Source organism: Molothrus ater, chromosome 3 (genome assembly GCF_012460135.2).
Source record: "Molothrus ater isolate BHLD 08-10-18 breed brown headed cowbird chromosome 3, BPBGC_Mater_1.1, whole genome shotgun sequence".
Lineage (NCBI taxonomy): Eukaryota > Metazoa > Chordata > Aves > Passeriformes > Icteridae > Molothrus > Molothrus ater.
In genome coordinates, this window is record NC_050480.2 from 78,211,018 (window position 1) to 78,223,748 (window position 12,731).

Consider the following 12,731-nt stretch of genomic DNA (forward strand, 5'->3'; position numbering starts at 1 on the left):
TAACATTTTTATAGCAGGAATGCCATTTTCCCCCCTTTATATAGCTTTTTTTACTATTATTAAAGTGAAATATTTTATGCTACTTATTGTTTTAAAAGAAAACTAACAAGAAAAGAGACAAGAATTATGTTAATGTCTAAGCAATGTCCTGTTGAATGTTTTCCATTATCGTATTTTCTCAGTTTACTGTGACTTTTCAAACTTTTTTCTTTTTACCCCATTACATATTTTTAGGCTGGATAAAGCAGCAGTGAAGGTGGAGGGGAAGGAGCAGGCAGACCTGCTGTGGGACTAGGATTGTGCTGCAGTCTGGTGGTAACACAGCTCTGCCAGCTCATTTCCCTGGCCGGCCCCACATGTGGTGCCATGTGATCTCAGGGCTGTCTAATTCCCTCATGATCATCACATGTCTTTCTGCTCCCTCTCATCCACCAAAGCAATGAACTTTTCTGTGACTTTGCCTCTCTCAGTAATTGTGAGTACTTCCTCAGCTGCCACAGCAAGGGAGCAAAACTCTGCCTGCAGACAATGATTAAGGGTATTGAAATATCCCACTTGAAGTATCTCCCAAGACAACTTTCTCCAACAGATAACCAGAATTAATTGCCTAGGCTATTATGACACTGACATTAGAAGGAAAGCTGCTATCTTCAGCATTCTACACCTCTAGGAATTCTTTGTAGGTTCAGATATCAGACGCTGCTGAATGCCTTTTGAATATCCTGTTGGGTCCTGAAGCTGCTGTTCTAGGATAACACAGGTCTTCTGCACATTCCAAGTCACATTAACCAACCCCCCGTGGATGTCTGGGATTCCCTACAATACCCAGAATTGCGGACAAGTGAATTCAGCATTTCAGTTTTAAATGTCTATTAACAGCTCATGGTGCTCTAATCAGACTGTGGCACCTGATCAAACTCACCCCACAGAAGACATTCAGTGGCTGCTGCATCACACTCCTCACGCTTAATTAACCGCATTTACCAGGGATGAGATTCAGCTGCCTGAGCTTCTAGTGCCACCAGAGATGTCCCTGCACATCCTTCCTGCAGATTACACTACAGAAGGGTTTGGATTTTCCATTGGTCTTGTGTCAGCCCTGTCCAGGTGCCCTGGATACAATATGGCATCTCAGATGTCACTAGACAACCTACATGTAAGCAAGTACAGCCTTAGCTTTCTGAAATGGGAGCTTAAACACCTAGCTTAAACTTACAGGTACCTGTATTTAGGTGTGCTCATCTCCCAGGAATCTCAGCTCTAACACCCTTTAATACAACACCGAATAGAGAGCTCTTTTTAGTCATGATATCAGTATCATCTTTGTTGTGATACACCATTCAGGGAACACCATGCATAGACTTATTTGAAACTGCTTCAGTGCCAGAGTTATGCATTGTTAAAAATTTAGTTGCGATTTTCATTGTTTCTTCAACATGCATATGGACTGGATATACATTATTTCAGTCCTTGGTTTTGATCCTGTAAATTGGAAGAAGAATGGTTGGAATTCTGCATACTGGTTTTCTTTTTTTCTTTTTTCAATAGCGATGCTACAAAGCAATAAGAATGTGTCTTTCTATGGTTGCTGTCAAGGTTCTGATCAGCAAATCCCGCACTCACTGTTTTCCATGGCTAAGGGACACGGTCTGCCACAGGGTGAGAAAATTAACCTCCTCCAGCAAGGCTGCAGGAAGAACTCCTGCCTTTCTGAGTTCACATGAAGGCCATGGGGAATGACGCCACAGCTGCCTGATGGACACTCCTGTCGGACAGACAGGGCTCTCTGTGTCCGGACACAGGCCGGGCCCTGCGGAGAGGGCTCACGGCCGCCCCGGCTCCGGCCCTCTCCCCCCATCCCGAATCCCGGCAGCGCCGGGACCGTGGGCAGCGCCCAGGGACGAGGCGGCAGCGGAGGTGCTTCGCTGTGAGCTGCGGAGCCAGGGGAGTCGCTGTCCCGCGGGTTTGCTCTGCTTCCCCCGTCATCGCCGGTGTGAGGCAGGGGCAGAGCCGCGGTGGCGAGCTGCCCACCCCACCAGCCCCGTACGCCGCCGGGTGAGGCCGAGCCGGCGGAAGCGCCTCGCCTTCCGCTTCCTCTCTGCCCGGGAAGAGGCGGGCGCGGCTGCGGCCATGCAGGTCTCCAGCCTCAACGAGGTGAAGATCTACAGCCTGAGCGCCGGCAGGAGCCTCCCGGAGGTGAGAGCGGCGTGGGGAACGGGCCCGGCCCGGCCCGGGTCCCGCGGTGGGAGCCGGACCCGCGCGGTGCCGGCGCGGGGGCCGAGCCCCGGCCCGGCCTGGCTGAGCTGCCCCGGTCCATGTGCGCTTGTGTTGGGATCGTTACCGGGAAACAGCTCTGAGTGTTTCTTACATGAGATATGCAGTTTAAATGAGTGAACCTCTGGCTGTGGCGGTGCTGGTCCACAGACCCGTAAGCAGCACGACCTTGTACCATTCTTGTGGAATGGTTAAACTTATCAGTGGAAGGGAAATTAGATGATAATCAAGAAAATAATCAGCGGCCTAAATGTCTTATGTTTCAAATGGTTGGATAAACTTTGATTCTCGGGTTCCTGTATGAATAATGAGCTCAAGACTGATGTATACCTTTGCTTGCAGTGGCTCTCTGACAGGAAGAAAAGAGCTTTACAGAAGAAAGATGTGGGTGAGTTTTCCCCTCGCACTCGACTACTCCACATACATAACGTGCAGGCCCAGAGGAGACTCCTCACTGACTGATACACAGAAGTTATCCCTAAGTCATAATATAAAAACTACAGAATTAAACTACAGATAGTTATTTTGACTTCTCGTAGAGCTTCATGTGAACTCTATATAACCAGTGGTGTTTTAAATTTTACACATTAAATACTTGGGTTGTGGATTGTAACAGAAACATGATGGATGGATTCCATGTTGTCCCTTCCATTAAAATCAGACCATAAACTTCTTTGTGATGCTGTGCTAATCTTAGAGAGCAGGACTACATCATTTTAGCCTAAGCTTCTTAGACAAAAATAAAAAGGGCTATTTAGATTCACAGAAAGTGTTATCCAAGAAACTTAACCAAGAAAAAAATGCATAGAGGTAATGGGGTATGGAATACCTTATATACAAGGCCTTAATTGTGAAAGTGTGCAATGAGTATTTGCTACTATGTTGTATAACGATTTGTTATGCAGTTACCTTGCAGTTCTAATTTATTTTTCCACAGGGGTAGTCTGCTTCTCAGGGTTAGCAGACTGTGTAAAACTGCTTATAATGTGGTAGTTATAGTATCTGTAAAGGATATTCCCTATACTCAATTAACTCAACGTGCTTCTTTAGGAAACTGTTACAGTTTCTTAGACTGATAGAATTGTGCTAATTGTACAATTTTTTTTTCTTTACAGATATCCGTAGAAGAATTGAACTTATTCAAGACTTTGAAATGCCCACTATTAGCACAAAGATTAAGGTATCAAGAGATGGACAGTATATTATGGCAGTTGGTGAGTTAACAGTCTCTCTAACAGAGGCCAAAAGTCCTAGGTAATCTTGGGTGCAGAGTGACTGAGTGTTTCAGGTAGAATTGTTAAGAGTTCATTTTGAAGTGTGGAACTGGACATTCTGCTGGAAGCAAACTCTTAACATGTGATAGAACAGTTGTCTTGAGAGTGGTGCTGTGGAACATTCTTCTCTTTAGAATATGTACATTCTTAGAATCATAGAATGGCTTGGGTTGGAAGGCACTCATGAAGATCATCTAATCCAACTCCCCTGCTGCTAGAGTTTATAATACAAATAAAAATTAATAAAACAAATCCATCTATAATACAGTTATATGCTAAGTTCTGAATTACTTTTAGTGTATGTATGTTAAATAACTTCTGAACATCATTGTTTGAGTATTGTTTTATAGGAGGAGGATAATCTGCATTTTGTGACTGTCAAAATGGGATACTTTAGTAGATGTTAATAACATAAAGAGCCTTGGTCTTTTAGATTTACTGGACGGTTTTACTAGATTCTGTACCATGTATCTGGTAGCTAGGAGAACCTGCATACTAGTAGGGTGCTTACAGAAACCAGGCTGTAAGGTTGTGTCACTAAAAGAGGTATGTTCTTCCAGTCACAGAGGCTTTGGGAAGGTCAGAAGACTTATAGTAGAAACACAGTAAAGCCTGTATATCTAAGACATTATACTTGAAAAAAATGCTTTTGTGTTATCTTTTTGTTTAACTTTTTATTTAATCAAATATCAAATTACTCTTTCAGGAACTTACAAGCCCAGGGTCCGCTGTTTTGATACCTATCAGTTATCCCAGAAATTTGAAAGATGCTTAGATTCTGAAGGTTAGTATGAGCCATGGCTGTTGGTACATAATAGTACATGTTAGTACATGTCTGTCATACATAATTCAGGTTGGACTCCAGCAGAAATTCTGCTCTCCCTGTGAGGAGACAGAATGAACTTCAGGGGAACACAGGAATCTAGAGTAAAACCATCTAGTCTTCATCTCTGAATTTTCCCCTTTATTCTGATTTCAAAGTTCTTTCCTTGCCTGGAAAAGAGGGTGTGAGGGATGTAAAATTTACCTTGAGCCAGAAAGTCTGGGGCTCTGAGGGTGAATGTGGCTGAAGTCTGTGTTCTATTTGGTGAATGTGACAAAGGTTCAATGGCTGGCTGGTGGCAAGATCTCCCTTCTTACTTGTTCTGTAAAGCAGTAAGGTAGGAGAACACACTGTGGGATTGCTCTGTTTTCTCTCTGGAGCCCAGCTCAGTAGGTGAGTTACAGAGTTAAAGAGAATTTCCAGGGCAGGGGGGGGTGTTGGTTTGTTTGTTTGCTGGTTTGGTTTTCTGTTTGTTTTCTGGAAACAAATACTTAGGGTAGATGATAGCATGGCCAAGGCCCTAATTGCACCTTATTTGCTACTAGTTTGGTGGGAGAACAACTATGGTGAGGAAAATAAGGAGCTATCTAGACAATGAGAAAGGGAGAATCATTTGGCAGTTAGAGCAGGGCAGGAGCTGCTACAGCTCTGAGCTTTTAGGGTGCTTAAATTTCAGTAATTATAAGGTTATTTTGTTTGTTTAGTTGGGTTTTGGTTTTTGGCGCTGGGAGTGTTGTTATTTCAGGTTTTTCTGTTTGGAAGACTGATAACTGAAAGCTGGGATATAGGGGTGACCACAACAATGAGGAGATGAGCACATTCATTACAGAAGAATTGAACTGGTCGAACTTTGATGTGTGCGGAAGTGATGCAAGAAATAAAAATCGTAATAAGAGCATAGGGGTGTTTTTGTGCTCTCTGCCTCAGGACTACAAGAAGTCATGTAGGGTGAAGGAACAATGTTAGGCAGGGTTTCAGAGGCTGGGGAGAAGAAGGTATGGCAAGAGTGAAACCCTCTTTAAAAGAGTAGAAGTCATTGTAATTATAAATGCTTGCTGCTAATTAAAGTAAATTTTTTTGAACTGGCATCTTGGTAGACTACAGAAATATGTTTAATTTGAAGTCAAGCATAGAGTCACTTCAGGTAACTTTAAATGAGTTATCTCATTTAAATAGAACTAATTTAGGTGAAGCAGCTACTCCCTAATGTTCCCAACTCAGCTCAATTAAAACTAGGCAACGTTCAATATGGTAGTGTTCAACGTATGTAGTAGCTTTCACATTTGTGATTTTTTTTTTTGAGCCTTCTTTTGTGAAAGTGCTTACACTTGGAAGGACTGGATGTGCAAGTTTATGCATATATGTCCAAACTCCTAATTTTTTATCATCTTTGATGGATTACCAAGCTCCATGGACCACACACTTACTGAAAACGATTTGATTAGACATTTCCCACACTGATAAACTACGTGGTTGGGCATTGTGTTGAGGAACGTGTCAAGTATACAAGAACAATAAAAAGATTACAGGATGCTTCATATGTTTCTAAAGATTTAGAAAACTACTTATTGTTTTGCAAATCAAGTTACATAATTGGAGATCTTGCTAAAGATTAATGCCTGCATTATGCATTGACACCTGTGGGGAATACTTACATGACTAAAGATTAGCATGAGTTTAAATGTTTTCAGGATTATGCCAATGCTTGCAAATAACTGCTTGCTTTGTTGACTCAAAATTCTCTTGCTCTCTCCTCTAGTGGTTACGTTTGAGATTTTATCAGATGATTACTCAAAGGTATGTTTAATAGTTTTCAGTGTATAAATAAAAAAATTGTTTAGTATGTATATTAAAATGCATTTTCATATATAGTAAAGGCAGTCAATCAACACAGCTTTTGGAAGAAAAATGATTTTTTAAAAACAGCAAACGGGGTAAACATTTTTGCGCCTTTAAAATTTTGTTTGTTTTCTTTGTGTCTTTGTACTATAATTTACTTTACAACTTTTAAAGTCTTTTGTCTGTTGGAGAGAAAAACCTCAAATAGTGATCAATCCTACAAGCAAAATAATGTGAAAAATGGAATTAATTATTCTTTCTGAGCTAACATTTAGTCACAATCCTTTGTGCCAAGTGACGCACACATACATTGTTTTTCAAAGGTGAGATAGCTATAGTGAGTTAACAACCTGATTTGTCAGTGTTGTTATAGACATGACGATGAGCATGTGAAGCAAAAATTGCGGAGAGAAGTAATATCTTTTTTCTTTAGTTTTATTTTTAAATGAAGTGCTGTACCTGAAGGAATCACCCAAGTGTTTATTTTACGCTTTTTTTTTTCTGTGAAAAGATCTTACCATTTCAGGTATAGGTTTGTTTTAATAAATACTGCTCTTTGATCAGAGACATGATCATCTAGCCTTGTAGCTTTTTTGCATTTTTCCTGTGAGATTTCCAAGGAAGTGCATGAATTCAAGTAGCAGAAGGTAATGGCTGATACTTCACAGTAGCTTCCCACTTGTCTATCTGGTGGAAAATGTTTCTGGCTCTACATACCAAACAGTCATTTGGGAGACTGAGGAACATGCTGTCTTCCCAAATTTTTCTGACTGATTATGAACAGAAAGGGGTGTGTTTTCAGCCGAAATGGGTGCTATATTTCAGGCTGAAGCCCTACTTTTTCAACTTCATGCAATCTTTATGTTTTCAATTTTATTTTACTAAAACTTAAGAAATCATCAGAAAGAAAAATAAACTTCAAGTGGCTGTCATAGTGTTGTGGACATGTTAGAAAGAGGGAACGATATTCGAGAAATTACACTTGAAATTTTTAGAATCATAGAAGTATCGATTGGAATGGGTCTTTAAAATATCATTTTAATGCTTGAACAGTTCTGTCAAAATCTACAGGCATGGTGGTTCCAAAGATTTACTGAATAAATTGTTGCAATTCTGCTCTATCTTGTCATAAAGAATTTTTAGTTCCTGCCCGGGAAAACCTTGAGTTTTTACTGTTGCTATTGGAAAGAGGGATTTTTTTTTTTGTCCTGGATTCTGTCTCGTCTTAGTAGCCCTCTTGGTGCTCTCAGCGTCCTTTCATAGCCAGGGAAAATAGTGTCTCTCCAAATCTGTTCCTGCCATCTCTTGAAGGCTGCTTTGAGGCTTATTTGCATTTTCATAATGAGAGCACCTTTTTTCTTTCATACAGATTAGTATGAATCTGTATGAAAGAAAAGGCCAGTTACATTTCTGTGCCTTTCTAAGTTTTAGGTCTAAAAGTCTTAGACTTGGACTAAGTTTTAGACTTGGGAGAGAGTGTAATATATTTTTTCCCACAGCCTTTTGCCAGGAGACCTGTATTTCCACATAATATTTTTGCCACACACCAGTGCCAATGCATTTGCTACCGTTAGTTATAGTTTTCTGATGGTGACCAAAATTAATTTAGTAAGAAGAAAAGACAAACACAACTTACAGTGAGCTGTATTCACTACTAATGAAAGAGAACATTAATATATTCAAGTCCAATATTATAGAAATTTGTGTTTAACTAGAAAATTATTAGCGGTAAGACAATTATACAGATTTATAAATAAAGATGACAGATTTAAAGTAACTTTAAATAAAACTTAACTTAAACTTTAAACTTAACTTTAAACTTAAAAGTCACCTCACTTCCCTGAGTTTCTTATCCTTATTTGCATTCCTAGCTATGTAATTCAGCAGTAGAAAATTTTAGATATTTACTATGTACTGTTTTTAGAAGATGCATGTACTACACAGGCTAAACTAAAGTATCACTTCTCTAATCCAAGCTAAAGAGGCATGAGGCTCAGAGACAAAGGTTTGGCTGTGGTTATCATGCATGGCATGAGTTTGGGCTAGGCCAGCTGTTCCTCCATTGCTCAGTGCCTGGCCATAGTGTGAGGTGCAGCACGTGATGGGGGTGATCCTGTCTCTGGGGCGGGGGGGGGGGAAGAATCCCTTCCTATGGATATGTGCCATGTTAATCTGCCATAAGGAGTGTAACAGCAGAACCTGGCCTATTTTATTTACTGGGGTAGATTGAGCTCTCTAGTAATGCCTCCCTGTAGGTTTTTCCAGGAGTGAGATGTTTGTCTAAGTTTCAGAAAGAAACAATGTTCTTATTCAGTTGGCAAAGAACAAAAATGTAGAAAGATTGCTGGTGTCATTTACTGGAATGCTGCTGTGCATCAGGTTGTGTAGCTCATGTGCCTAGTCCATGTGAATGTACTGGTGTTTGCACAGCTTTGTACCTGGAAGAAATCACTAACTGCAGTGTCTTGAAGGAAATAGAAATGTTAATTTTGGTGCAGCAGAGTGTGAAATAACTGTGCTGCTTCTGACTGCAGAGTCACTTTCAGGGTGTCTCATTTACTCCTGTGAATATTCATATAATGTATCTTAACAAAACTCTGCTGTGGCTAGTGAGAATGATGAAGCACTAGTTGATTCTGTCATTTTAGTAGAAATTGTTTGAATAAGTTGTGATAAGTCTTTATGAGTTTGAAAAAAAAATCACTGAAGTTTGTGCTAAAAGACAAGTTGGGGAGATACTTGTCTGTTTCTGTATATTTCAGTGCTTTCTATTTTATTTTCAGATTGTCTTCTTGCAGTGTGGCAGATTTGTGGAGTTTCATTCACAACATGGCCATTACTACAAGACAAGAATACCAAAATTTGGTAGAGATTTCTCTTACCACTACCCATCATGTGACCTGTATTTCGTAGGAGCAAGGTATTAAGTGGACTATTTTGTTTCAGTTTTGTTAGCAGTGTTTTCCAATAATAAAATGAACATTAAAATATTAGAGAAGCTAAAAAGTAGAAAAAGTGCCAATTCCTTCCAAAACAGTAAGGGAAATGGTGAAGGGTGGAAAATGTGGGAAGATTAAAATTAATTCAGTTTCCCATGCTATTTTTAAGCTTTTTTTTATTTTATTCTTAAACCATGTATATCATGTATTTGCAAATTTGTATTAAAAACTGCAGGTCAGTGTATTGTTTTAAAAAGTGTTTCGCATTTAAGGAAAATTAAATAACTTCCTATCCTTGTTGGTCTTTCATTGCTGTGAAGTGTGAGTTAAATCACATAATTGGGTTTCTGAAAAGATATGGTAAAAATAAAATTAGATTCTTAGGGTTTCAAGCAAAGTAAGTAGAAATTGAAGATGTAACTTAAATCACAGGAAATTAAAAGGTCTTGAGAAATGAGTTAATGTATCTTTTGCCTGGAAAAATAGTAATTGGTAGGATATTGAAGTATAATAAATAAATGGTGAGCATGCACATTTTTCTCTGTATTTTGAACACCAAAATATATATTTATATTGTTGCAAATTGTGAATTCTGAAAATTGTATATTTGAAATTAGACTGTGAATAAGAATCTTTACAATGCCTCCAAATTTACAGCAGTGTTTTTCAGTATTTGCTAGACACAAGAGTAATTTTGGGTTTTTCTTTTGTAGTTCTGAAGTGTACAGGCTAAATCTGGAACAAGGAAGATTTCTGAACTCCCTGCAAACCGAAGCTTCGTAAGTCCTGTGTAATGCATGACCTCTGTCTTCTTTCCACCAGGTGGAAGCAGACTTCTAGCATGCTCACCACCAGTACTGAAAGCTGCCCAAATGCATTGCACGGTTGAAAGTGAACATATGCTGAGTCTGAGTCTCATTTCATTTTATGTTCTGTAATTTTTTTGTTCTAGTTTTTATGTTTAATTGAATTTTCTTTTGTAGATGTTTTAAAATTGCTTAATATGGACTTAATAGGTATTATATAACTTGATCTTAAGAGCATTTCATTAAAACTTTGCCATTATTACTCAATTTAGCCATCATATAGAGATCTACCCACAGGGTATGTACTTTCCCAGACATGTCTTTGTCCTTCTGCTCTTGAAGTAGCCCAAAGAGAATTTTTATATCTCCAGCATGTGTCTGATTCTTTTGAAAACCCTACCAGAGTAGGAACTGAGCTTTTTTCATGTGGGGAGAGGCAGACAGACTTCACTAGATAGAGTGGCTTGTTGGTGGGCAGCAGCTGGTGGGCAGAATAGCTTAATGGATGAAGAAGTATTTGGGAAGGCACAATAAAAAACTGAGCAACAGGAGTTTAAAAAAGGGAAAATCCTGGAATGGGAGAGGTAAGTGTGTAAAGTAAAATCTGGATTAGAGAGATGAGACTGAAGTTGTGGGAAGGTTTTGAGTTGAGGAAGTTGGATGAGTTACAGAATTAGAGGTAGAGAGCTTTGAATGGAAGAAGTTGGAAAGTGCTGGGATAAGTAGTGTAGAAAGGAAGAAATATTTGTACTTTGGAAGAATTGTTGTGGCAATACAGGGCTCTTGAGTGCCCTGCTGAGAAACAGAATACTTGGGTGAGAGAAAGGAGACCATTGGTCAGACAGAACATGTTGGAGATGTAAGCTTTAGAACATAAGTAATCATAAGGATCTTTTGACATAATTAGAATCAGAGATTCATTTAGGTTGGAAAAGACATCTAAGATCATCAAGCCCAACCATTAACCCAACACCGCCAAGTCCACCACTAGACCATGTCCCCAAATGCCTCATCTACATGTCTTTTAATTATCCTCAGGGATGGTGATTGAACCACTTACCCTGGGCAGCCTGTTCCAGTGCTTGGCAGCCCCTTTCAGGGAAGAAATTTTTCCTGGTATCCAATCTGAGCCTGGCACACCTTGAGGCGATTTCTTCCAAGTCCTGTTGAGTTGTTTAAGAATACAGTGGAGCAGAGTGATGTGGCAGGGCTTGGTGGTAGGTGTTGGATATGGGCAGAGAGGTGCAGAGAGACTCAGAGCCCAGGCTGCTGTTCAGGGCACAGTCTCATGAATTCAGGTGAATTTTCTCAGGGGGGTCTTGGAAATTCCAAAGATGGAAATTTCTCAGTCTCTATGATTAACACATTCCAGTGCTTAATTATCCTTACAGCATAAAAATATTATCCGTAGTTCCATCCAGTTGGAACTTTACCTGTTTGAAGTCATCAGCACTGTCTCTGCCTCCAGATTTTTAGTAAGCTCCCCTTAAGTATGGGAAGCTGTTGCCATTTGTCCCTCCCTCCCTCCCTCCAATTTTTGCTTATCCAGGCTGAACAATAGTGTACATGATTGCAGAAATCTTATTAGTTGTTAATGTGTTAAATTGTTCTGAGGTCATTAAACTTGCTCCTTTTTCTGTTGTAGAGAGAGTAACGTCTGTGACATAAATCCTGTCCACTTCTTGTTTGCTATGGGGACGGCTGAGGTAAATGTTTGCATTCCTTTTATGAAAAGGGCAGTAGTGTTTGTTGCATTTTGTAATTAATTTGCAGGAGGTAAAGAAGAAATCATGAACCTAATTAATTTAATTGGTCTCATTTGCTATGGTAGATATAGATAATGTTAAAGATCTCTTTTCAGAGCATAGTGCAGATAAAATATTGGAGTTACTTGGTTGCTGAGCACTTGAGATTTTGCAGACAGGAACAAAAATAATGTTCTCTCATTTTGCAGTGTAGCCATCTGTAGAAGCTAGCTGGCATGTGTACCCTATTAATCTTGAGAAAATTAGTGTTAGTGATTTTCATTTAGATTACATTGAAAAAACTACAAACGAAATGTGTGCACCCTGTATGTCATTATTAGAACAACTCATGTCAACCTAAGAAATTTTGTTAATTATTCCTTAGATTAGATAATTCATAATTTTATTTAAATGTTTTCAGACTACCAGGTATGTGCTGCATAAGCTTGAACCATATTTTCTAAACTGTTTAGGGAAAAGTGGAATGCTGGGATCCTAGAACTAGAAATCGAGTTGGGCTGTTGGACTGTGCATTAAGCAGTGTGACAGCAGACACAGAGTAAGTAAAGGCTTCCTTTTCACTGGATTTTTCTGAAGTTTTTGTTGTTTTAGAAATAAATCCCACTTTGCTTTAAAATGACCTGCCTGTTCTCTTGTCATTGCTAGTGTGAATAAAGGATTTTCTTAGTCACAAAGGAGTTCTCTTAGGCACTGATCTAAGTAGTAGTGGCTATTTTTGTATACAAATACACGTTGTGAATGTAAACAGTGCAGCTTTTTGAAGTACTATTTCTGAGTGAGACCTGTGAATTATTTTACTTAGCTATTTTTTAACATTCAAAAATTATTTACAGGCTTTATTGAAAGTATGCCTAACTGTAAGCATTGTGCTTTGCAGGATAGAAGGTTTGCCATCCATTTCAGCACTGAAATTTGATGGGGCTTTGAATATGGCTGTTGGAACATCTACTGGGCAGGTAGATTTGACTTCATGTACCACAGTTCTTAGGAGATCCTGCTCTTGAAATTCC

The 12,731-nt window shown here is 39.3% G+C and overlaps 1 protein-coding gene across 1 annotated transcript in view; it reads left to right on the forward strand.

Annotated features, from left to right (window-relative positions):
• Positions 1-2,113: 2,113 nt before the first annotated feature.
• The window catches only part of NOL10 (nucleolar protein 10), a 52,997-nt gene continuing 42,379 nt past the window's right edge, over positions 2,114-12,731 (forward strand). The window contains exons 1-10 of the mRNA XM_036380798.2: positions 2,114-2,196; positions 2,617-2,662; positions 3,390-3,488; positions 4,255-4,332; positions 6,131-6,168; positions 8,994-9,130; positions 9,863-9,928; positions 11,601-11,661; positions 12,174-12,259; positions 12,599-12,677. Of these exons, the coding sequence (XP_036236691.1) occupies positions 2,131-2,196; positions 2,617-2,662; positions 3,390-3,488; positions 4,255-4,332; positions 6,131-6,168; positions 8,994-9,130; positions 9,863-9,928; positions 11,601-11,661; positions 12,174-12,259; positions 12,599-12,677 (756 nt within the window). The 5' untranslated portion in view covers positions 2,114-2,130. The remainder of the gene's footprint in view (positions 2,197-2,616; positions 2,663-3,389; positions 3,489-4,254; positions 4,333-6,130; positions 6,169-8,993; positions 9,131-9,862; positions 9,929-11,600; positions 11,662-12,173; positions 12,260-12,598; positions 12,678-12,731) is intronic.